Source organism: Castor canadensis, chromosome 14 (genome assembly GCF_047511655.1).
Source record: "Castor canadensis chromosome 14, mCasCan1.hap1v2, whole genome shotgun sequence".
Classification (NCBI taxonomy): Eukaryota; Metazoa; Chordata; class Mammalia; order Rodentia; family Castoridae; genus Castor; species Castor canadensis.
Window position 1 is genome coordinate 109,018,925 of NC_133399.1, and position 25,935 is coordinate 109,044,859.

The 25,935-nt window shown below is 48.3% G+C and overlaps 1 protein-coding gene across 2 annotated transcripts; it reads right to left on the reverse strand.

Annotated features, from left to right (window-relative positions):
- Window positions 1-1,766: 1,766 nt before the first annotated feature.
- On the reverse strand, window positions 1,767-21,078 carry Ctsb (cathepsin B). Of its 2 annotated transcripts, XM_020157002.2 has the most exons (11): window positions 20,928-21,046; window positions 15,038-15,117; window positions 9,499-9,649; window positions 8,899-8,984; window positions 7,343-7,457; window positions 6,922-7,040; window positions 5,261-5,346; window positions 4,873-5,016; window positions 4,358-4,474; window positions 3,287-3,415; window positions 1,767-2,769 (listed from the first exon to the last, which is right to left on the reverse strand). In XM_020157002.2, the coding sequence occupies exons 3-11, from the start codon at window positions 9,622-9,624 to the stop codon at window positions 2,672-2,674; spliced, it is 1,020 nt and encodes a 339-aa protein (XP_020012591.1). In that variant the 5' UTR covers window positions 9,625-9,649; window positions 15,038-15,117; window positions 20,928-21,046; the 3' UTR covers window positions 1,767-2,671. The 2 variants fall into 2 exon arrangements, with proteins under 2 accessions (XP_020012591.1, XP_020012589.1); XM_020157000.2 differs by lacking the exon at window positions 15,038-15,117 and having other exon boundaries at window positions 20,928-21,078.
- Between the last annotated feature and the right edge of the window lie 4,857 nt (window positions 21,079-25,935).

Genomic DNA, 25,935 nt, shown 5'->3' on the forward strand with positions numbered 1-25,935 from the left:
CTCCTGAGTAGCTAGGACTATGAGTGTAACCACCTGCACCCAGCAACTCCCCACTTTCAACGCAACTAAGCTAAAGCATCCCTGGTGTAATCTGCTTGGCTTCTGCTCACAGTGGTGTGTGGTGTCCTCAGAGGACCACATAACCCATCTGAACCAGGGCTTTATAATAAATGGTTGCAGCAGCTGGGAGCAAGAGCCTGTTCTCCATATTTTGGAAACTTCTGCAGATGGAAGTTTCCATACACTACCTGCAGCTTGTTCTTGTTACTCACCCACTGAGCCATATCCTAGGGAAAGGAAGTAGGGGAAAACTTGGAAGTTTTGTGAACTTGAGTTCTGAGGCTGTGGTTCTCAGACTTCAGTGTGCATCACAACTGCCCAATTACAAGGACCAGAGATTTCTGTGACCAGGAAAGTCTGGAGTGATGCCCAAGAATCTGCCTAATTTCCCAGGTGACATGAATGCTGATCAAAGGCCCAGTTTGGAGACCACTGCTGAAAGGCGTCATTCCGTCATTCCTCCAACTTCAACGTACCTAGGAATGACCTGGGGTCTGAGAGGATGCAAATTTGGCTCAGAGGTTGACATTCATCCTAACACTGGTTTCAAACAAGGTCTAGAGTCCTGGTGATTGTGCAGCCTACATGGGGTAGCAAAGCCCTTAGTGTATGGTGCTCGGAGGTCAAAAAGGTTGTCTTAAACTTGAATATTCACAAATGAATGCTCTTCTATAGGTAAAAACAAAAAGGCATTGTCCCCCTTTGGACAGGTACCTATCAAAAACTACTGAATTGAAAAGGATGACCCCTGGGGTAATCCGTGGTTTATTGAAGCACCGAGAGCCTCCCCAGTTGCAAGTTTTTCCAACAGAGGCTCATTCAGCAAGAGCAATCTCACTGGCTCACTGGGAGGACTGGAGTTGGAGGTAGGCACAAGGTGAGGGTGCAAGGCAATATGGGAGTGAAGTATTTGACTCCATTTGGGAGCAGGCAGAACTATGTCAAAATTCACCGAATCTTGCAATTTCAAATACATCATAGTGAAGTAGCTGAGAAGTAGCACAAACTTTTCCTACAATATCACCAGGTTTTGGTGGTACTGGAGCTCAAACTCAGAGCCAAGCTAGGCAAAGGCTCTATCATGAGCCTTACCCTAGTTCTCAGCAGGGTTAAAGAGCTCATTTTTTGTAGCTCTGAATTTAGGGGAAGGCAAGCTTCCCAGGCTTCTGGAAAGAGCCAACCCAACTCCCATCCATTCAGGAGGGAAGGGAAATAACTGATACCAACAGGCAGGCCAGTTAGTCCTCTACAAGGACTAAACACTGTAATTTCCTGCTCCCTAGGAACTGGCACTTCCGCTATTCATACTTCATACATATTCAGGAATATGCCAACTGGCAGTGGCTTCACCCCAGGGAACATGGTTCTGGAAGAAGGGCAGCCTGGTCACATGAGATCATTGCCTGCAAACTATAAGCAGAGACCTGGAGCAGGTTGCTGCTGGCCCGTGGTTAATAAAAACTGAAGTACATCTACTTCCTTATCTCTAAGCAGGGGCAAGCTCAAGGCTGGGCGCAATGCTGGGGATGGACTTTAGAGAAGGGGTGATGGGGCAATAGGGAACCAGGAGAAGACAGACTTCACACCTTGAGAATGTGGCTGAACAGTGAGAAGTTAGCACAAGGCTCTGAGAGCTGCAAGGACATGTGGCCCCCAGGACACAGAACTGTCCTAATGGCCTCTGAGATGCTGTCGGAGCACAGATGTCCAGCTGGAGCAGTCTTTTATTGGCATGATCATTCCTTGTTAAATTGACAGTGTGAAGCAGTGATTTAAAAAACAAAACAAATCAAAACAAAACAAAACCAGCAAAAGCTGTTTTCTCCCAAACTAGGTTCACTGTGGTAGTTGAGGTCAGTAGGTCAGCCAGCAAATTGCGACCACTTGGCTTGTTTTCAGCCACACCATTAGGGGACAATCTGTAAAACTAGTACAGCTCTTAAATTATTAAGAGTTGGTCACTGACATGACCAGCTGAAGTGTGCACAAAAAAACCCCAAAAACTCTATTAAAAAATAGAATTGGCCAAGGCCAAGACCAGAGAGGGCTTGTAACATCACAAAGCAGGACAAATGCAGGTGCTCTGGGAAAAGGTGGCTTTCTCCAGAGGGCTGCACACATCTTCCTCTGTACCTGTCACAGAACTAGAAGGTGACTTGCTTAGAGGCTGCTGATGGGTGGGCACGTGTCCTCTTGTTAGGAACTCCGCCTTATGCCCCTGTGGAAAACCTGCAGCCCCAAGCCCTTGGGTCTGTCTTGCTTCTGGAGATGCTCAGATGTAGGAGTGGGGGTAGGAGGGATTGCAGCCAGAGCTGGAACAGCAGGCACTACACACAGCACTAATCTAGTGGGGAGGCGGTGAGGGGGGCTCTGATTGCGCTGCAGCACTGTCCACTGAATAGGCTGGGAGGGAGCCAGGAAAGGAGATGTCTCCTTGGAAGACAGCTCTGATGGCAGGGTGTGAGTTTGGCCCAATCCAGTCCTTCAGGTTCTAAAACCCCTTGCATCTTATGTGAACTCAAAGAAGAAATTCCTGCCCCATCTCTCTCCCAGCCTAGCTGGCTACATTTAGGGAAGAACTCTCCCAGGATTGGCCAGTCAGGCATGCAGACTATATCTTTCTCCAGTACTGGTCAGTACGTGGGATTCCAGCCACAATTTCTGATTCGATTCCACAGTGATCCTCTCCTCTGACGATTTTAAAGAAGCCTAGGAAAGAAGAGTAAGGTGCTTTGAAAATATGCCTTGGGTTTTGTTTTGTTTTGTTTTCTGAATCAGGGTTTTGTTTCCCAGGCTGACCTCAAACTTGTGGTCCTCCTGCCTCAGCCTCCCATGTGCTGGGATCATAGGCATGCCTTGGGGTTTGACTCTTGTCAGTACATTCAGATTCATCACAAGACCTAGGAGTAAGTTATCAAGCCCCACCCCCAGCAGGATCATATGCCCTATCAGCTTTTCCTGGCTCTTAGCATGGCAACACACTTCCACTGTCGCCTTGTGCCCCTTCACAGCAACGGGAGCTGTGTGCACAGCTCTGTGAAGCTGTGAGCTGGTGCACCCTGCCTTCTCTCAGGCTCCAAGACTACACCTGGACTCACTGGCATCTGCATGCTTGGGAAGTCACGGCCAAACCCTAGGCTTGGGGTTTAGAGCTGCGCCATGGGTGAACTAGAGAAGCCGAAATGGCTCATGGCTTCCGATCTCAGCAGGAAGGGGTGCCACTCACCCTTGTCTCCCCAGTCAGTGTTCCAGGAGTTGGCCACCAGCCAGTAGGGGACGCCGCCTTCCTTTCCCCAGCCCAGGATGCGGATGGCATGACCACCCATCATGTCTCCAGCCACATGCTTATACACTCCTGAGAAGAAGGCGGGTCAGAGCAAACCTAGCCACTGCACCTCCCGCAGCACCCCAGCCCAGCTAGCCGCCCCCAGGCACGAGAAGCAGGCTCCACAGGAACCAACTGCTGCCCTGAAAGAGAAGCACGAGAGGACTAGGGGTATTGCTCAGTGGTGGAGCATCTGGAAGCATCTGGAAGGATGCTGGAAGACCCTCGGGTACATCGGACAGGTGAGTAGGGAGAAAGGGCTGGTAGGTAACTGGTGTTGGCTGATAGGGAAGGTGCTGGCCTAGGTGCTCAGAGAGCTGGCCAACCAGACCTTCCCTGGTAGGTGAATCACGCAGTCAAACTGGAAATGCACCTTTCGCAATATGGGTGGGGACTGTGTGAAGCACTGCCATGTAGCCAGGTGTGGTGGTGCACACCTTGGGAGGCTAAGACTGGAGAATCATGAATTCAAGGCAAGTGTGGGCATGATAGCAACACATTCCATGTTTAGTCATGGGGTGGGGGCAGGGGTGACGTTAGGCATTTGCAAAGACAAAGAGGAATGATATGGGCCACTCAGTCCCCCAGGGTTCAAATATGGATGGGGGGGCTAAAGGATAGAGGCAAAAGCAGAGTGATGGCTGCCAGGGAGGGGATGCCTCCACAGAGAAGACCGCTGACCTGGCTTGCATGAGGAGGGGAATTAGCTAAACAGAAGCCCCTGGAGAGGCCTTGTGGAATACCATGTGCAGAGCTGAACGAAGCCAGGGAGCACAAAGCCAAGGAGAAGCTGTGATAGCAAAACTACTGGAGCCACAAGCTGAAGTCTGCCCAGGAACGAGGGGGCAAGAAGATTCCATAGCCTTCCTTGGGAGCCCTGCCTTCCCACCCTGATGGCCAACCTGAACCCATCTGGGCTCCTGATTTCCAACCTCCCCACAATGTTGGCTGTGGTCTGAGGTCCATACACACCTGACTTGTACATCAGAAAGTCCGAAAACACAGTGAAGGCGCCCTCCACTGGGCCATTTTTGTAGATCTCTGCCATGATTTCCTTCTCATCGCTGGAGACACTGTAGGAGGTGTACCCTGGAGAAGGAACAGGGGCCAGGTGGGGTGAATGTACTGCCTATAGCTCCCTCAGGCAGTTATTTGCTGATTTACCATGGCCTGCCTGGTGATGATTGAGGGTCAGCCTTTCAGAAAAGGTCAAAGAAGGCTTCCTAAATAAGGAGTGAGCTGGGGCTAGGGCAGAGTGGAGTGACACAGTGAGGCCCTGGAAGAGGGGGTCAAGGACCCCAGGGTTCTGAGACAGGTTGCTGCCTTGCTGAAGTTGGATTCATGGTGCAGCAAGCAGAGATCTGGGAAGCATGGCTCCCTCTGATGGGACAGGCGTGAGTTACCCCTTCTTCCTCCCTGGCATTCTGGAATTTAATGGCCCTGGCCTCTTTGTCCCTCAACAGACCTGGGTCCAGACCCCAACTTACCGAAGTGCTTGTCTTCTTTGTAGGACGGGGAATAGCCAGGTTCGCAGGTCTTGCTGCACTTGGGAGTGTCTCCCTCCCCTGTGCACTGGGGCCGGGAGCCATTGACATGGTGCTCACAAGGAGGAATGGAGTAGGGTCTGCAGCCTGATGGACCAAGGGAACAGGAGTAAGGGTCAGCATGCAGCTGCCACTGCAAAGTCCTCCAGGCTAGGCAGAACTGGGGTGGGACCAACCTGATGTCTGCAGCCTGACCAGTGGGCTGGCTGGTCTGTCTATCCTCCAGCCCTCTGTCCTCAACATTCCCTTTATAATGGAACATGGAACTACTATGACTCATTGCTTATGAATCCACCTGGGAAACACAGGCTGAAGGTATACACACACTCACCTACATGGGAGTTATAGAGGCCACCAGAAACCAGGCCTTTCTTGGTCCAGAAGTTCCAAGCTCCAGAGGGATAGCCACCATTACAGCTTTAAAAAAAAAAAAAAAAGAAAGCTTCTGTTAAATTCATCGCAAAAGGGCTGGAGGCATGGCTCAGGCCATAGAGCACCTCCTATCTAGCAAGTGTAAAGCCCTGAGTTCAAACCCTACTACTGCCCCCCAAAAAATTCATTGCAGAAAGTTCCAGGTGCTCTCAGATCACTTTAGAATACTGCCCAGTACAAGTACCAAGGTCACTCCTGGACCTGCACTGCCCAGCTGGCAAAACAGTCCTCCTAGAACCCAATATCCCAAGTTCATCCTCCCTCCATAGCCACTTCTTCAGGGACTCATCCAAGTTCCCATCCCTGTTCACTAGGTTTCTTCAGAGGACAGAGGACGCTCATATCCCTGTCTATATCGAATGCCCTTCTTTCTGGAACAGTGATTGTCAAATGCACAGCAGATTTTAAAGTATCCCCTACCCCCTTTTCCAAAGTTTTGATTTCAGAGTTTTTAGTTACCTGTGCCATTAACTGCAATCCAAAAATGTTAAGTGGAAAAATCCAGAAATAAATTACATTCTGAGTAGAATGATGAAATCTCACATTATCCCATTCCATTCAGCATGAGGTGTCAATCATCTTTGTCCAGAGTATCAAAACTGTATGCACCACCCACTTGGTAGCTATCTTGGTTATCAGATCCACTCTTGTGGTACTGCAGTGCTTGTGTTCAAGTAACCCTCATTTTACTTAATGGTCCCAGAGCACAAGAGTAGTGATGCTGGCAATTTAGATTTGCCAAAGAAAAGCCAGAAAATGCTTCCTTTAAGTGAAAAGGTGAAAGTTCTCAACAAGAAAAAAAAAATGTTGAGATTGCTAAGATCTGTGGTGAGAATGAATCTTCCATCTCTGAAATTGTGAAGAAAGAAAAAGAAATTCATGCTAGTTTTGCTGCCTTGCCTCAAACTGCAAGAGTATGGCCATAATGAGTGATAAGTGCTTAGTTAAGATGGAAAAAGCATTAGATTTGTGAATTATGTATTGAAAAAACAGGCATATACAGGGTTCTGTACTATCCTTGGTTTCAGGCATCCCCTGGGGGTCTCAGAGCATATCCCTGTGGAAGGCTGTACCTCATGGGTGTGGGATGAGGCTCAGGCACTCTTTTTGAAAAGTTCTCAAGTTATTTTTAATCTGCAGCTGTGGCTGAGAACTGTGGGCCCAGGGCCAGACATTAGCACTGGCAAGCACCTGAGTCAGGGATTTAGTTCAGTGTGATCACCTGGGGTCCCTCAGTCTTAATTATAGATAAGGAAACTGGCCCAAGGTGAGTATGTTTCCCTAAGCAAGAAAAAGGAGCAGCGAGGACAAAAACCAGACTGGTGATCAGAAATTCAACCAAGTATACTGAGACCATGTTTTGCTCTACTCGTCTCTGTGGGGCCAGCATGGCTCCACGCGTGTCCCGACAACAGGAGTGCCACTAGGGCACGCTTCCAGACCCCCAATTCTCCCTCTGCCTCAGCCAAGAAACAGTGTCCCATCCCCCAGAGTCATCAGAGTCACTCTGCCCAGCGGAGGCCTGGGGTCTCCAAGTGTGGGGGGGTGTTTGAGACTTACCCATCGCCACACTGGCCACCACAGCAAGTGAGCAAGTCCTCTGCAGATGCCTCCACATTGACGTGCCCATTAGTGTGGATGCAGATCCGGTCAGAAATGGCTTCCACAGCCCCAAATGCCTGTGGGAAAAAGTCCCATATGGTAAGGAGGCCACCATACCCCAACTGTGGCCTCTCCAGACACAGGTCAAGGTGCTGGCATTTACTGAGAAGAAGAGTTTCATCACCTAGGTATATGGGACTAGGATCTGCAGAATGCATATCAGTCCTCCTAATCCTTGCAATAACTCATGACCACAGGGACGATTACATTGATCAAAGTTCACATCACTTGACTCTCACCGCTAGTCCCTCCCTACACTTGCTGTTCACTCCCTAACCTGCTCCTGTCCCCGACACCCTCTGGGCCAGCAGGGTCTTACCCAGCAAGAGCCGCAGGAACCCTGGTCTCTGATCTCTCTGATGGTCGGACAGTTGGGCCATTGTTCCCGTGCATCGAAGCTTTCAGGCAGATTTATGTCCTCAGCAAACTGAACTCTGAACAAAGGAAGGTCTACATTACAAACTCCCACCCCATGACTTGGTTCCCCATCCCTGCAAAGACACCCTAGGTAAGAGCAGCTGGCCTTGGACTGAGCTGTGTCCCCCAGAGGGGGAGTGAGACGGGAGATGTACAAAGCAGGCAGGGAGATTTCCTTTACATTCTTCCTATTGTTCAAAGCAACTTAGCTTAATGGAAGCAGTGTAGTGGAATAAGCAGATGCTGAAGCTGCACAGGACAGCATCTGCAATTCATTCAGCAGGCCACCAGGATGAATGTGCCCTTCCCTGGATTTTACAATGGTTTACGAAAAGCATTAAAAATCTCCAAACAAGGCTGGAGAATGCAGCTCAGTGGTAGAATGCTTGCCTAGCATGTGTGAGGTCCTAGGTTCAATCCCTAGCACCACCACAATAACAACAAAAAGCCATGCATTGTGGCAGAGGCCTGTCATCCCAGTACTTGGCCAGGAGAGGCAGGAAGATAAAACATTTGAGGCCCACCTGAACTAGATAGCAAGACCCCATCTCAAAACAAATAAAGCAAACACCACCCCAGTGGCACAAAGTGTGCAAGGATCATGTCCTGTGGTTGTCCTCAAAAGGGAGGGAGAGCCAGGCAGAGTCCTACATTTGGACTTTTCCTCCTGTAATGTGTCTAGTTGCAACCCTCCAAACAAACGCTTTCATTTTTCTCCCATCTTTCTGACTTTGAATCTCTAAAAATTAGAATTGTGTCTTTCTTTTAGCCCTACAAGCTCAAGCTAGACAACGTAATACAAACCTTTTTCTTTTTTGGCAGCACTGGGGTTTGAACTCAGGGCCTCACACTTGCTAAGCAGGTGCTCTTACCATTTGAGCCACTCCACCAGCCCTTTTTTGTGATTTTTTTTTTTTTTGAGATAGGGTCTCTGGAACTATTTGCCTAGGGCTGGATTCCAACTGTGATTCTTTCAGATCTCTGCCTCCTGAGTAGCTAGGATTATAGGTGTGAGCCACCGGCTCCCGGCTACACATTTTTTCATATCTTCACATTGTGTAGACAGTGGAGTCTCAAAAGTCAACTACTCCACCCTTGGGCAAAAGTTCCTCATGCTTGCTAAGAGTAATGTCTGTGTGAAAATGTCCACTGCAGTTTTCTATGAAAAAAAAGCATTAATGGTTCCTATGGCTTTCCTTAGATGTTCCTTGAATTATTCAGAATTGAATCCATCCAGACCTCTTCTGCCATGCCTGGGGCTTCAACCTGGACTCTGAGATACCTCCGAGAAGCAGAGTAGAAAGCCTGGCATTACCTCAAGTCATCTCTGCAGCCTTGGGAAGCAAGGCCTAGGGGCCTGGGGAAAGTTTTCTCTTCCCCTTCCCACTGGCCCACAGAAATGCTGCAGTTCACAGGAGTGTGCAGAGTATGGGGGGCAGGCAGTGTCCCCTTACTCACCTCTCCGGGAGCTTAGGCCCACCCAGAAAGGTGCCACACAGCCTCTTCAGGTAGCTCATGTCCACATTGTAAAAGTTGTGTCCAGCCTGGAAAAGAGCCATGACCATGACAGTCATCTACCTGCCCACATACAAGGCCTGTCTTGGGGAAGGTGACAGGTCCTGCCCAATTCAAGGGAGACAAAGGGGATGGGAGAATAGCTGAGCGATCCAAGAGACCTGCCCTAGTGCTGAACGCAGCCCGTTGTTTCCTGTTCCAGCAGTTCAGGCTTCATGGCTGGGCAGAAATGGGGTTGGGAAGGTAGCATTAATGACCCATCACATCTTCCATGGTGGGCTTCTCAAGGGTCCACTTGGTTTGAGGCTCGCTTGTTCTTTCACACACCTGTGTGCACATGCATATACACACGTGCACTCTCGTGCACACACTCATATTGTATATGAGTCAGGGAGGAACTGGGTGTGGTACTGAACTTAAACTTCCAGGAGAAAATGTCCTGTGGCCACAGACAGAACCCCCTCCCTCAGGAGACAGGGTGCATAGCTGACCCACAGATGGGGGGACACAGAGACAGATACAGGAAGCAGTTCTGTAGCCCACCTGCCACGTTGTGTTCTGTTTGTTGATGTAGTTGACCAGCTCATCCGACAGCGGATGGAAAGAAAGCCTGCTCTGGGCACTGGTCAGCACCAGCAGGCAGCAGAGAGAGGCCAAGGAATACCACATTCTGGAAGCTGGATCCTGGACCCACCTAGAAGGAGAGAACAAGGGGATATCAGGCGAGGCCCCCTACACAAAAGCAAACTTGGAAAGACAAGTCAACGTCCTCATCCTGGCTTTGTCACTATGTCTCCTTCTGTGAAGCCTGCTGTGATGGCAGAGACCCTGGGAAATCTATAGTGCTTATTACACTCACAACGGCCTGATGGTTGGAGCCAGGACAGATCCATACTGGGGCTGTGCTGTGACTGAATTGAACCCAGGGCCCTCTTGGCTATTTTTAAATTGCACAAAGTCTGAAAGACCTTTCCCAAGTTAGTGATTTGGAAGAAAAGAGTTGGTCTGAGTGATTATGTCCTAAGGGAAGGACCAATGGGACAGGGAAAATGTAACAGGAGTAATGTCACAAACCCCACTGACATATCTCAAGCAAGCACGAGCTGGCCTGTGCCAGTCTTGGTGAGACTAAGGAAGTAGAGCTGGATGTGCCAGTGGCGCTCGGGTCCTGGGCCTTGATTTGGTTTTTCCCATCAGCCAATGGCTTGCTTTTGGCTTCCAGGAAGGGAAACCATTACATCCATACCTTGGGTCTTTGACCTTGAACTGGCTCATGAGTCAGGAGACCAGTGATTTCCAGTTTGACCCTTGAATTAACATCTTGGGCAAGCAGCTATGAAAAGCAAGAATCATTTCCTGGGTGCCAACACTAGGGCCACAGAGCAAGGTGTAGGCATGCTGGATCCTGTCCTGACCTCTAGGGGCTTACAGGAGCAAGGGCTTTCTGTCCTCCGGGGATACAGTCTGCAGTAGGGCCATAGGACAGAGATGTCAGTGTTTACCATACCCATACTGCCTCACACACAGAACTCTTGTTTTTTTTTTTTGAGACAGGATCTTGCTATGTAGCCGAGGCTGGCCTCGAACTCATGATCCTCCTTGCCTCAGTCTCTGGAGTGCTGGGATTATAGGCACAGAACTATACTGAAGGAAAATAAACATTTAAATGTTGTTTAAGATTAAGTAACACATTTGTGTCAGCAGGTGACCAAGGGAAGAGAGGCCAGGTCTATGCTCAGTGTTCTGACCAGTAAATGGGTGAATGATTAATAGTATGAAAAGGGGAAAAAAGGTTAAGGGATGGTTCACCTGGAAGACCAAATGTGTAAGGACAGAAAGAATACTCTGGAAAAGCTGAGGGAGGTCCACTGGGATGTCATAATATATTATAAAATGGCAGGTTCTAGGACAGTACCATCAACAAAACCATTGTCAGGTCACTCAGAGCTGCTTCCTGGTGTGGGAACAGATGTGTGGGGGCCAGGACGAGAACTAGCACTCCCACATATGTTCTTACACACCTGGTTGCCCATCCCATAACAACAAGGAAGGCTGCACCTACACACCTGGCTCCTCACTCACAAAAAGTCTTTGTGGAACAAAGAACTCAAATAAAAATACCCAAGTCTGAGCTACGTATAGTGGTGTGCACCTGTAATCCCAGTACCAAGTGGGCTGAGGCAGGAGGATCATGAGTTTGAGGTCAGTCTGGGCTATATAGCAAGACCCTGTTTCAAAAAAACCAAAACCCAGGAGGTTGGGGGAGTGGCTCAAGGCACAGAGCTCTGGCCTCGCAGGTGTGATGCCCTGAGTTCAAACCCCAGGACTACTAAAAATAAATAGATAAACAAGTCTTATGAAGAAAAACATCTGAGGAAAGCCTGAGACTGACATAAAGCACAGCCTGTAAGACATTAAAGTCTCTCCTTAAAAAAAAATCAACAAAAAATGAACAGAAATAGAATACTAGGGCTGTGTGCTCTCGATCTACAAGAATGTTTAATGTTCTTAAACATTCAGAAAGCTGGGCTGGAGATGTAGCTTAATGGCAAAGCATGAGTGCAATACACACAGCTCTGGGTTCCATCTCCACTACTATAAACACACTTTAAAAAAAAAAAACAGCCCATTAAAAAAAAAAAAAACCCAAAACTATTAGAAGAGCCAGGCGTGGTGATGCACATACATGGTCCTAGCTTCTTGGGAGGTGGAGGTAGGAGGATCGAGGTTTGAGGCAGGGCTGGGCAAAAACAAGAGACACTATCTTAAAAAACTAAGTAAAACCAAAGGAATGGTTGCATGGCTCAACTGGTAGACTGTGAGGCCCTGAGTTTAAATCCTTGCACACAAACAACACAGCCAAACAACTAACCAATCAAAAAAATCAGGCAAACAGCATAATGGGAAAACTACAGAAAAACTACAAATAAGCAAGGCACCGATGGCTCATGCTTGTAATCCCAACTACTTGGGAGGCAGAGATCAGGAAGATCACAGTTCAAAGCTAGCTCAGGCAAATAGTTTGCAAGGCCCAATCTCGAGAAAACCCTTCACAAAAAAGGGCTGATGGAATGGCTTCAAACTCCAGTACCACAAAAAAACAAAAACAAACAAAAAAAAAACCCAAAAAACAAAACTACAAATGGCCCACAAAAATATAAAAATATCTAACCTCAGAGAGATGCAGATAAAACCAAGGCAAGTCTTTATTGTGTCCTGGATTGCCAAAGGCTGGACAGTCTGGTACTTCTCAAGGTGCCAGAATGTGGGGACAGAGCAGTGTTGATAGAGAACTGGTAGTGAGGAGGACAGCAATGGCCAGGCTGGCTAGGCGATGCCTTGACAACTTTTAACCCTGAACACATGGACTCTGTACCTTATCATTTAGAAATTTATCCTACAGATATACTAGCCTAAAGTATAAAGCTGCAAAGACACAGGTCCACAGATGTTCACTGAATATTCTTTGTATTAGCAGAGGACAGAAATGAAGCATCTGACAGCATAGTAACTGTTAAATCATGGCAAATAGCAGCTGAACAGAAAACATATTGGAGCTAGGTGCTGGTGGCTCACGCCTGTAATCCCAGCTACTCAGTAGGCAGAGATAGGAGGATTGCGGTTCAAAGCCAGCCTGAGGCAAATAGTACACAGGACCCTACCTCGAAAAAAATCCATCACATAAAAGGGCTGATGGAGTGGCTCAAGTGATAGAGTGCCTGCCTAGGAAAGTCTAGCAACTGTAAGGATCTGAGTTCAAGCCCCAGTACTGCCAAAAAAAAAAAAAGAAAGAACATTGAAGATGCCCATGTATGTAAGGAGAGCCTAGCAAGCAGGGTATGTGTAGATGCAATGGGGTTGCCACCATGCAACATGACAAGGAAAATATTAAAAAAAATCCCAAAGCAGCAACTATACCAGGGAAACCTTTTTCAATACAGCTCGTTTGAGCATGTCCCACAAAGGGTCACGTTAGGATGGAAGCCTGGTTCTCAGGGTGGAAATGTTAGAGGTGGGACCTTCAAGAAGCTGGACTTAGTGGCCCCTCCTCTGTCTCTCTCTGGCCATGTAATCTCTCCTAAGCACATGCACTCCTGTCGCAATGTCATCTGTTGTGATGTGGCCCAGCCATGGAGGTTTCACCAGAGACCAGATCCATGGGTCTGCCTGATCTTGGACTTTTAGCCTTCACAACTGTGAGCTAAGTTAAAACTTTTTTAGAGCAGTCAGCTCAGGTATTTTCTTATAGTAATGGAAGATGAACTAATACAAATACCCTTTTAAAAAAAAAAAAAGTTGGTCCTACATTTCAAAGATTTGTTTCAGGAAGAATCACAGCAATGCTACCAAAGATCTTGACTCACCAAATTGATAAAAAGACAATTTAAAAAATTATAATCTCCAAATGTACTTCCAGTCATCTCCCTGCCACCAATGAGGCTTCCTCCCTAGAGATGTTCCACTGGACACACTTAATGTCCCCATTTTCAGTGACTCACAGGGAGGTGGCTTCTCACATGACCATGTGTCAGCAACCTCCAAGGTCTCCAAACTGTTAGATAAATGCATCTCCTAAGCAGACATGCCAAAGCCAGATTCCTTCTGTGCTTTTATCAAGACCCTCTGACCTACAATTGGCATTTTAACCTTTTCCTAAGACAGGAGACATTGGGGCAGAAACAGTGTCTACTCCCTGTAGGCGAAATGTGGACTAAGGGCTGACAGGTCCACTGAGATCCAGTGCTGAAGGGTGGCCTCCCTGGGCTCCCACCATCTTGAGTGTGGAGAACAGGAGTGTCCCCAGATGCCCTCTGGGGGGGCTTGGCATCTGTTGAGATATTAAGTCATAAGCTAAGAGCATGATAGGACTGTTTCCATGGTAACATGAATTTTTAAATAGGGTTTCTTTGGTTTCTGTGGTGGCAGAGAACACAGGCAGTTTGGCTCCCAGCTGGCTCCAGTTTCTGCATGCATGCCAGCCTGCCACAGCCTCTAACCGCTCAGTGGGCCTCCACATCTCTTGTCCAAAAGGGCTTCTACTGTGAGAGTCCTGCGATTGCTGAGAGCCCAAAGAATATGAAGCCAGAAATTCCTAGGCAGTACCAATTTCATTCTCATGACACTGGATACTGCAAATGGTGAAAACAGCAAGCTGTGCTGTCCACAGCCCATCACCAGCTCCAAGGTCTTGCCTGAAATGGCAGCCTGGCTTTCACTTCCTCTACTTTAAGCAAACATTTCCATTTCCCTGTTCTGTGATTTTTTTTTTTTTTTAAGTTACGGAAGATGAACAGAAAGTCCTTATCTCGTGATGGAAAGAGATCTGAACAGAGGAGAAAAACATTGCCAGCTACCAGACTCCTCTTTCAGGTGTGGCCGAGTGGAGGCAGGCAGGGGTGAGCAGAGGTTACTTCTAATCCAAGTCAGCCGGGCTTCCTGGAAGACCCGGGTTCCACTACACACCCTGACCCTTTTCAAGCTGATCTCTGGATACAAAAAAAGGCTCTCATTATTTCTTCTCTTTCCAAACCCATGCATGGTTCAGGGGTTTAAACATTCCACTGATGTTCTACAGAATGTTGTCATATGCAAAGGAAGGGCCTGTAGCCTGGTGATTCGACCAACCACAGCAAAACTGTTTCCCAGACTCCCCTGATGCCCTCCTGTGGGAAAATGTGGCCCTTGGGACACTGGCGGATGGAATGAATGTCCAAGGAGAGGAGCTGATGCCAAGTCATGGGAGACCTTATGTCCTGACATACTAAAACAACAGGTTTTGGGTCAGGTGTAGTGGCACACACCTATAATTCCAATATTCAAGAGGTTGAGGTAGAAGGATTGTGAGTTTGAGGCCAACCTGAGTTATATAGTGAAACCCTGCCTCCAAAAACCAAAATAAATAGGTTTGGCTGCAATCAAGCTTGGTACAGAAAGCTTTCTGGCCATGCGAGGTAGATCATGCCTGCAATCCCAGCTACCCAGAAGGCAGAGATCCAGAGGACTGAGGTTCAAGAACCAGCCCAGGCAAAAAAGTTAGCAGAGTTCCCATTTCAACAAAAACTCGGGGTGTGGTGGTTCATACCTGTAATGCCAGCTCTGTGGGAAGCGTAGGTAACAGGCTTACAGTCTGAGGCTGCCCTGATCAAAAACGTGAGCCCCTACCTGAAAAATAACATAAGAGGTGTGGCAGAGTGGCTCAAGTGGTAGATACAGCTCCTGCCTAGCAAGCGTGAGACCCTGAGTTAAAACCCCAGTACTGGCCAAAAAGAAAAAAAGCTTTCTTACACACAACAGAGACTTCAGGCAGAATAGATTCTAAATCTGTAAAGGATGTAAGGAGATAGGACATCTACACCTGAAATTCTGAAATTTCCAAACAGACCAGTTTGGTGTCTAAACAGGAGGTCATCTCCTGGCTGACACAGGAAAAGTGAACCAAAGTCCCGTACAGTCCTGTCCAGTATTCTACTCTCCCTGCCAGTGCTACTGTCAATGTCAGCACCCTGCTGGCTTCTTCCCCACCAAGCTGGAAAGGATCGAGGGAGTGCCTACATTTAGCAGACCCACAAACTAGAACTGCGCTTTTCGGACAGAGTGACTCTAGACCAGGGCTTGGTGGGAAAGCAGGAGAATGGGGATGACTTGACACAGAACTTTATGAGTTTCTTTCTGTTCCATAAAAACCCAGCTTGGTTCTCCCCATCATTAAAGGCAGCTGTTCCTCAAGTTCCAACCACTTCAGCACACCCACAAAACGAGCCCACGCAGACCTTCAGCCTCCTGGACTCCACTTGGCCAGGTGTACCTCAGTGCTGGAGCAGCCTGTGGTGGGGCAAAAGCGTGCTGGACCAACCTGAAGGAGACACCAGAGGCCTCCCTTTGTAAGTCAGAATCACAGCCTTGATGTGATCATTTCTGTTTTATGTCTGCTCCTAATGGAAAAGTGTTTAACAGGTTCTTGGTTGATCAAGTTTAATTTAAGAGCAAAACCAGCGTGGAGCTGCCCACACGCTTTCCACCCTTGCACACCTGAAAGAGGAGGCTGGAAGTGTAGCTCAGTCATCACAGTTGCCTGGGGTTCACTTCCTAGCAGGAGGCACAGTGTGGGTGGTGGTGAGAAAGAAGAAGAACAAAAAGAAAAAAAGAAGAAGCATACAAACAAGTAAGGCTCCCAACCCTGAACCTCATCTTTCTTCTTGTGAACAGCAGTGACCTATTAGTCACCTGAAGCTGGGCTGTCTGTGGCCAATTTCTGCATGACCCACAAATGCATCCCACAAAGGCAGCAGATAGCCACCTATGCTACTGACCAGCCCCGGACATTCCAAGGGAACCCAGAGAGGTGAATGAGAAGGCAGACTCCAGCTGGGAGCTGGTGGCTCACACCTATAATCCTAGCTACTCAGGAGATAAGAGATCAGGAGGATGGTGGTTAGAAGCCAGCTTGGACAAATAGTTCAAGAGAACCTACCTCAAAAAAAAAACATCACAAAAAAAGGGCTGGTGAAGTGGCTCAAGGTATAGGCCCTAAGTTCAAACCCCAGTACCACAAAATAAACAAACAAATAAATAAATAAATGAATAAAAAGAAGGCCGACTCCATGTCACCCAACTGAACCTTTAGGCCATTCACAGGCACTTCCCCTGTGGCCCATCTGCCATCAACTATCCAAGACAGCCTCTCATCCACTCCAGGTGCAGCGGGGCTGGCCCTACTCAAGCCTTCTCTCATGCCCTGGAGAACATCTGGTTATAATGCTTATATAGAACATTGTTTAAGGTCAGCCACAGCAACGCAGAAGAAAATGACCACTGTGGGCTTAAAACAGTGGACACCACAAAGGTTTTCGGCAGTTGAAAACATTTTTATTGTTGGTGGAAAACAAAACAATTTGGGTAGTCCGTGCTCTGGAAAGCCCTAGAAGCTTTTGCTCTCAGGCTCTGATAGTGACTTCTGAGATGCTTATGAGATGCAGAGGGTGATGCAGTCCCCACGCCTGTTTCTAAAATGGGCACATTACAAAGCTTTTACGGATCCTGTGAGATTTAAATGAGATTAGTGTTCCATGCTTCTCAGCTTGCAAGAACACAGCCGCTCCCTGAAGCAATTGAAGGCTGTACCACACTTCCTGGCTGGCTCTGGCTGGGGAGGCTTTGGCCCTGGTCTAAGAGTGGTGATCTTGTTCTTCTTCCCTGGGGCCCCAGGAACAGATGCTCCCTCACAAAGCTGATGGAGGAGATGCACCAGGGAGCCCCAATTAGGGAGATCCCCTGGTCACTGGTGGTTGCCCATACATCCCCCTATGCAAAGGGCAGTTAGCACACACTGTCCAGAGTAATTATTTTTACTTTCAAAAGTATCCCATTTAGTTTTAAAAAAAAAAAAAAAAGCCCATCATGCTATTAGTGACAAGGCCTTAAATATTGATGAGTTTGATTTGATTGTCCAAACAAAGTACACCCCATGTAAATTGAGAAGGGGTGGTGGAGGGCTCCTAGCATTCTAATGTGGCTTGACAGACCCTCAACTAGCAGAAGCCTTGGCTGGTGGCACCCTCCAGACTTGCGCAAGCCAGGAAGCCATGTGACTCCTGTGTGTGTGAACACATCCTGACTAGTCCAGACGAGCAGGTCAGAGGGTCACAGCAGCCTGACATGGCTGCGTGTCTTATTGAAGATTATCTAAATGTCGTCTAGTAGTTATCAATCCCATCCTCTTCAACCCATGCTCTTTGGTAATACCAGATAATCTCGACCAGACTGAAGGAGTTGTGGGCCTGCTAATTACAGATAACAGTCAAGATCACAGACCACACATCCCTCCCAGCATGCAGCATTCATAAAACACCAGTGCTGGAAAAGGACTTCCAGTCTTGTATAAAGCTTCTGTTTTACAGATGAGAGCAGCTGAGGTTTGAGACAAGACATCACGGGCATGCTTTGAATGGGTATACCTGAGTAGGGAGGGATCCATAACTTTAAGATCAAATGCTAAGTGAAATTCCATCACAATTATGTAACTGACTCTAACTGTGTTGCAAACTTGCAGGTGAACTTGGCTTTCTCATCTGTAAATGAAAGGGTAAGGCCGCCTGTCTCTGAACCCCACACATCTCAAGTTTAAAATTTTAAAAATATGATCTAACACCAGACTTGGTGGCATACACCTGTATGCAATCCCAGCATTCAGGAGACCGAGCCAGGAGGATTGTGAGTGAATGAGAGGCCAACCTGGGCTACAATGAAACAAGAAACAGAAAATCCAATCTACTTGCGGGGAGGTTCAGATAAACATTCACTAACCACTGCTTAACTTGCGCAAAGGATTATTAAACTTGAATTTCTAGCCATGAAAATTAAAATGGGTACCATTTCAAACTCATCAGATTGGTGAAAATTAGAATCTGGTAAGATCTAGGGCTGGCGTATATTTGGAAGGGAGCTCTCTCACTGCCAGGAGTAGAAAGTGATACAACCACAGTGGAGGGTACTTGGTCAGTGTCTAGCAAAATACAAGATGTGCAATCCATGTGCAAGCCTCTGACTCAGCAATTGATTCTACTTCTATTTTTGCCAAGAGAAACTCTTGCAAGTGGCTGGGAGATACTGTAGCGCTGTGAGCAACTGTGGAAAAGAAGGAGGGAAATTAGAAGTAGAAATAGCCTAAGTCAGGTTCATTTATGATGAATGAACTAGATTTGTATCAACATAAATCTCATTAATGTGGGTCAAAAAGGAGATATACAGTATAATGGAAGTTATATGCACTTAAATTATGGATCGATACTATCACAAGTGCAACTAAAGCACAGGAAAATTATAAGGAAAGGAACAGAAGGAGGTAAGTGTCTTCCTGAAAGATAGGAGGCAGGTGCAGGAGGAGGTTAGCAGAGAGGAGGGCGAGACCAGGAAACCTGCTCTTTGGAGAGAGCCATTCACCAGGACCCCCACAAGCATGAGCCTGGGGGGGCCGCAGGTCCTCAAAAGGGGGAGTTATGGCCTGAAGTTAAAAATGAGAAAGTTGGTTAAAGTTGGGCTAGTTAATGGCAGAGTACATGCTTAGTATGCACAAAACCCAGGGTTATCCCCAGCACTGCTCCCCAAAAGTTTAAAAGTGTAGTGGGGTTTGATCCTTACATCTTCCACCATACTTGTACAAGGGTAGAAAATAACCAACAGCTACAATAGCCATGTAAGGACTCCAGATGTGTCTCCTAGGCACCCTTTCTCAGCCAGCTCCCAGACTGTGCACTGAGAGATGATGGACCAGGTGAAGAGACCACTAACTACAGCAAGAACAATGTGAAAGAACCCCTTATACACCTTGCCTAGGTTCAACTTCCTGTCAGACTCCCATCTCCCTTCACACCAATCACATGAAAGTGCCTTTTGACCTTCAAAACTTCTATTTCACATTGTTCAACCTCACACATTTCTAATACTTTCCTTGTGTCAGACCATCAAACATCAGCAGACCTATGGCTCCTCCCTGTTTCCGCCCACATCACATATGGGCCTCAGCCCAGACGGCTGAATCAGCATCGCAGGGGCAGTTTCAACATGGAGCCCAGGGCCTCCACCCCCTACTGCCTGACCCCTTTGGAAAGGGGGTTGTCTTAAGCCAAGATCAAGGGGAGCCACTAGACCCAGGGCTGGGTCTGGACTGTGCTGCCACCTGAGCCTGTGAATCACTCAGAGGAGGCCTCTGCACTTTCCCAGGAGCTGGACCCTCAGTTCTGGATCAGCTCAATGAGGAGCAGGGCCACTTTCCTCCAGGATGCCTTCAACACTCGGGCACCACGACCTTCTCCAAAAAGTTCCCGTGTTCTAGGTCGCCATCACCAAGGCCAATGAGAAGCCATTTTCCATTGACAGGCTGTCAGGGAAGAAAAGCGGAGAGCCTCAACCAATCCACAACCTGCCATGCCTCTTCACCTCCTGCCTTCTGGAATCCGTAGATTCAAGATAAATGCACCTTGGTCACATTCTCCTCCCACCGAAGCTCCTGGGGACCAGTCTCCCTCTGAGCTCCACAAACTCTCTTCGTATGAGTATGCGGATCCGGTCAGGTGGAGTCGTGGGGGTGGAGGTTCTGGGCTTTAGTCCTTTTCCCTGTGTGGCTTTCTCAAGTGCCTGGGGAAGGGGCTGATCCAGTCGCCTGAGGGGCCAAATTCAGTTCACTTCCCCCTAATGTGCCTGAGGAGGTCTCACACTGTCCCTGGATGCTAATGCACAGACGTCTAAATGAGGGAGGAGCTGAGGCTGCCCTGCTTCTTCCTCGCACACCACCGTGGCCTAAGGCGCCCCCCTCCACAGGAGATCTCCACAGAGGGGGCTGGATCCCCCAATCCCTACACGGTCTCCTATCCTTCACTCTGCGCAGCTTCTCTTCCTGTTTATCGATTTAACTCTTCATGCGGTTCCACCCCATCCACCCACTCCTACATTCCTGTTTTCAATAGGACCGGTCTTCTGGGGTTCCAGGAATTGTGTAGGGTTTTATGGAGAAAGTTGCCCAGACATACTCTTTCGAATAAGAAACCTAAAATAGATGCAAATCGGTATATCATCCCAGTAATCTGTCCCGAGCGCCCTGGGCCCCAGAGCTGAGGGGCTGGGAACAGAGACTGCAGCTGCAGTGGCCAGGACCCGGCCGGGCCAAACCCTTTCCCTGAAGGCTCCTCCCTGCCGTCCCCAGTACCGCCTGGGCCGCTGCGGACCCGCCCTGGCTCAGAGCCGACCGGTCCTGGGAGCGTCCGGCCCAGCCGCCATCCCTGCCTGCTGGGCGAAGCCAATCCCTGAGCGTCCCCGCTTCCCGCGGGCCGCGACCCCTTCTCCCTGTAGCTCCAGCACGCGCCTGCGCCCAGCCGGGGCCACCAGGGGCCTGGTCCTGCTGCCTGCGCCCCGGCGGTGCCCCATTCTCCGCCAAGGTCACTTCCGCTGCGGTGGCTCTGGGCCCCGCCCGTACTCACCGAGCGCTGCGCCGAGATCCTGGGCCTGCAGCGGCCGAGCGCAAGGAGCCGAAGCCAATCGTCCGAGCCACCCGTGTCCTCCCGGGCCCGCAGCCCCTATTTATCCGCACCACCCCGCCCGCCCCGCCGGGCTGACTCGCCACGTGACCGCGCGCCGGCCGCGCCCCCGCCCCCGCCCCCGCGCGCCGCGAGGCCCCGCCCCCGCCTGCGATGCGCTCGCCTCGGACCCCAGGGCCCCGCAGGACCCCGCGTCTGAGAGCGCGCGCCGGACGCCTCCAGGCAGGTTTCGGGGTTCTCCGCCCGGGGGCCGCTGTGCCTTACTTCGTTCATTCAGAAACCACGCTAGGGTTGGGAATGTGGACAAGGCCGGCATCACAGTGGATCCTCTTAGGGTTCATACTTTGAGAACGTCTTGTTGGGGTGCAGAGCACGACGCCCCCAAAGTCTATGACTTGCGTGCAGAATCCTTAGAACTGAAGGAAGAAGAATACGAAGCAAGGTCTTCCAGACCTGCTCGCCTTTCTCCTGCTCACCTTTGTCCCCCAGGACAGGCCATAGACTATAGGGTTCTTGTTCCCCAAGGTGGGGCATGGAAACTAGAATTCTTCTAACCGCGAGGCCAACCACAACACCTGGAAATACGACTTGAACCTCCTTTCTGCCTAGGAGCTTCCCGTAAGGAAACTCGTGCCATGAACCTCCTTTCTGCCAAGTCGTGGTACTCGCCTTCCACTGGGGTCCTGCCCCACCTCCCCCAAGCGGCTCATGAAAGCCTGGTATTCTGTCCTGTCCCCACCATAAGACAGCTGCAGGTGAGGCAGGTGCGGCAGGTGCGGCCTGTTACTGCCAGAGCTTGCAGGGGTCTGACCCTCAACTGTCACATGACTCCTGAGCCTGCTAGGGTTCATCAGAGAGCTATGGGGACACAGTAACCCTGGCCTGGTTGGTACCAAGTTAAGGACAGGAAGAAAAATCTCTATAGCCCAAGCGTGGTTACTGAATTCGCAATTGAGACTCAAGAAACTTAGGCCAGTGGTGGAGAAGGCTCCAAGTCAAGGTGGCCCCAGCTGCCTGCTGACTCCAGACCGCAAATGTGTGTTTCTTATGTTGTCTTCCATGTGTGTCAAGGAGCTCAGTAAGGTGGCACAAATGGGGAGGAAGGACATACGTGATGCTGGTAAGCCTGACTCCTCTCTACAGCAGACAGGGATGTGTTGAGTTCTTTACATGTCTTATCTCAGTTTCTTCTCAGGGTAGAAATTATTATTATTATTATTGTTATTGTTTGTGCTGGGGATGAACCCAGATCCTTTTACATGCTAGGGCAAGAACTCTGTCTCTGAACCTCATCCCAAACTAGAATCACTTTTCTTTTTGGTAACTGGGGTTTGAACTCAGGGTCTCACTTTTACTAGGCAGGTGCTCTACTATTTGAGTCACACACCAGCCCTTTTTTGCTTTAGTTTTTTTCAGATAGGGACTGGCCTTGGACCTTGACTCTCTTATCTGTGCTTCCCTTGTAGCTGGGATTACAGGGTTGTGCCACCATTTCCAACTCCCCCAAAAAAACCACTTGAAGTAAACTAGAACAAAAAATATTACCAGAATAGAGTTTGACCCTTCTTGGGTTGTCCTGGGAAGTTTCAGGGAGGCCACACCTGTATATGTGTTTGTCTTCCTTAGTGGCCGCATAGAATCTTAAGTCCCAGAATGGCAAATTCTCTCCTGTGTTGCTCCCTCCACCTGTAGCACAAACAGTACCTGGCGTGTGGCCGTGAATGAACAAGTGTGCACTGAATGGAAGTGAGCCCTGGAAGTGGTGTAGAGTTTTGGCCTCGTCTGCCAGGTTTTTGGGCTCAGGAGCTCAGGGACCAATCTCAGAATTTAGAGAGGGTCTCGACGTGTAGTGTAAAAGCTGTTTGCCTGCTGACCATGTGGGAAAGAGGCCTAGGTATTCACCCTGAAGAAATGAAAACATATGTCCTCACATGAACTCATACGAAATGTTCACAGCAGCATTATCACAATAGCCTAAAGGTGGAAGCAACCTGAGTTCATCAACTGACACATGGATAAACAACATGTCATATAATCACAGAATGAAATAGTATTCAGCCAAAAAAGGAGTGAAGCAGTGCTACATACTACAACATGGGGAGATTTTTAAGTGAGAGAAAAGAGGGCCACATTTAGTACCGTCCCAGTCACTGGAGATGTCCCAAGGAGACCAGTCTCTAGACAGAAGGTAGATCAGCGATCGCCTCAGTCTGGGCGAGAAGTGGAGATGGGAGGTGCGGAGTACTAAATGCTCTAAAACTGATTGTGGTGAAGGTTGCACAGCCCTGTGAGTAGGCTGACAATCATTAAATTGATGATTTAAATGGATGGACATGGTGGTATGGCCGTTATATCTCAAAGAGCTGTTACAAGGGGAAAAAGTTGATGAGGGAAGTCCTGGAAAAGGATAGAAGTAGAAACCATCATTTATTTATTTATTTATTATTTATTTTTGTGGTGCTGGGGATTGAGCCCAGGGTCTTGTGTATGCCAGACAAGTTCACACACCTAGTTGTTTTTTCCCCCCTGCCATTTAAGAGCTCCCTTCTCTGAGGACATGTCTGATTTCTTCTCCATTTTACCAACACTTGTAAGTCTGTTTTTCAGCCCTGTCTGTGGCTGTGTCTTTGTCAACTGGTGGAATGGTTAACTGAAGTTCTCTGGAGGTTCCATGGCTTCTCTGGTAATTGACCATGACATCTGATGGTTTTGGCACTGCTAGTTCTTTCTTTTGGTTATGAACTCTAAAGGGTGATTTTTATTTTTATTTTATTTTTTTTTACGGTACTGGAGCTTGAACTCAGGGCCTAGACCTTGAGCCACTCCACCAGCCCTTTTTTTGTGATGAGTTTTTTTTAGATAGGGGAACTATTTGCCTGGGCTAGCTTCGAACCAAGATCCCCCTGATCTCTGTCTCCTGAGTAGCTAGGATTACAGATGCACATGGCACCCAGCCAGGGTGACTCTTGATTAGAGTGAATCCAGCCTTGTGTGGTGGTATATACCTGTCATACCAGCACTCAGGAGTCTGAGGTCAGGGGATCTTGAGTTCAAGTCCAGCCTGGGCTATGCAGTGAGACTTCGTCTCAAAAATGACAGCAAAAAACAATACACATTTGAGTCCTCTCTTTTCCCTCTTTCCTTCCAGTTTTTGCTTAAACATGTTCATACTTGCCTACAGGCTTAGAGCTGAAAGGGTCTTGTAACAGGAGACGAACCTTCTTGCCGACACCTGCTTAAAATGATAGCAGCCGGGCTGGGTGGGGAGGAACTCTGTAGCAGAGCGCTTGCCTGGCATGCCTGAGGCCCTGAGTGTGATACCTGCTCTGCAGAACAAACCAACAAAAGGAATGAGAGTAATAGGACAAAACATTCTCACCACCCTCAAAGGGCAGATGACAGTATTTAACAGGACAGAACAAGTCAGCTTTCTTTTGCAAAATCTATTTAGCCATAGACAGGAAGGAGGGTGAGTGAAAAAAGAATACCTATCGATCAGCTCTTAGGTAAGACATTTTATGTCCCCTTACTCTCCCACGATGCTGGAGATTGTATGCAGGCCTCATGCATGCTGGGCAAATGTTCTACCACCAAGCTGCACCTCCAGCCCCGAGATATGCCTTTTTTAAAGAACTTAAAGTAATAGAAATTTATTTTTTCATAATTCTGAAGCAGATATATTTTTAAAAGAAACTTTTCAACAACTCTGTGAAATAAGACCCCCTTCCCAAGAGAAGACAAAGTCCCTGCTGTTCTACTCTTCAGACAACCGGAGGGGCTGCCACTCACAGTCTCACAGATGGGCTCAGGGTGGGTGAGGGATTTTAGGACAGAGAAAGAATGACTTTCTCTGGCCAAAGTATTTTGTCCTCAGGAGCTTGCTGCTAAAATGCAAATATATAGCCTGGAAAAGTACCCCAGGACTTTGTATAAGCTACACAACCCCTCTGTTCTTCTGATTTTGTACTTGGCTAGTGATGGTGGTTGTATTTATTTGTCTCTTGTGTTGAATGTCATCATCACATTAGCATTAAACTGGTGGGGATCCATTTATTCTGTTTCCTGTCTTATATCCCAAACCCCAGCACGGAAAACAATCCTTTAAATAAAGTTGGATACTCTGTACTTCCTGGCAGAACTGGCTCCCACTGGGTCCAATAGCCCATTGCAGATATGGTTAAAACCAACTACAATGGAACCTAGAGTTGCAGTCAGCACCCCTCAGCCTAGGAGGTTACTTGTCCTCAGAGAGTTGGGCAGCAGGAGGCCTTCATAAGACCTTGGCTCATTGTCCTTCCTTGGGCCTATTAGGAGCCTGACAGATTGATCTCAGACCTCCTGCAGGTAGAAAGAATATGTCTTTGGAGGAGGGTTGCTTTCCTCTGTTAAATAAAAATTAAAGGAGGCCACTGTGATGGATTAAGATCCTGCACTAGGCCCCAATAGACTGGGCTACAAATCAAAATGGAGTTGCCCATGCGGAAGTTCCACATCACCAGGCAGAAATAGGACTAGAGAGACATAACCACCAATGTCGCAAAGGGGCAGTTTAATTGCCAGTGTCACGAAGTTCCCTTGGCCTGAATCCTTGCAAAAGGTAACCTGAAGTCACCTGATGTGAACTAATCAGTCATTGAACTATTGGCCCCGCCTTACAAGGGGAGTAACTTCCAAATAACCAATCCGCTTTTGTTTTTGTTTCTGCTCAGCTCATTAGAATATATTCCACTGAATGGAAGGAAGTGCTTCCCTAGAATTACAGAATAAAAGCAAGATTTTTAGCCAGCCAGGCATGGTGGTGAGTACCTGTTATTTCGGCACTTGGAAGGCTGAAGCAGGAGGATCTCAGGTTTGAAACCAGCCAGGGCTACATAGCAAGACCCTGTCTGGGAAAAAAAATAGCCAAAATTTGCAAACATCCAGGTGTGCACCTATAGGAAAATAGATCAGT

Bases quoted from the DNA above. Each gene is read 5' to 3' on its own strand.
- Ctsb (XM_020157000.2), bottom strand. From the start codon at position 9,624: ATGTGGTATTCCTTGGCCTCTCTCTGCTGCCTGCTGGTGCTGACCAGT. The intron at 5,347-6,921 runs GTAAGTCTCAAA...TTTTTTTTAAAG, and splicing joins GGTGGCCAGTGTGGCGATGG to CTGTAATGGTGGCTATCCCT. The intron at 4,475-4,872 runs GTAAGTTGGGGT...TTCCTTCTCCAG, and splicing joins CAAAGAAGACAAGCACTTCG to GGTACACCTCCTACAGTGTC.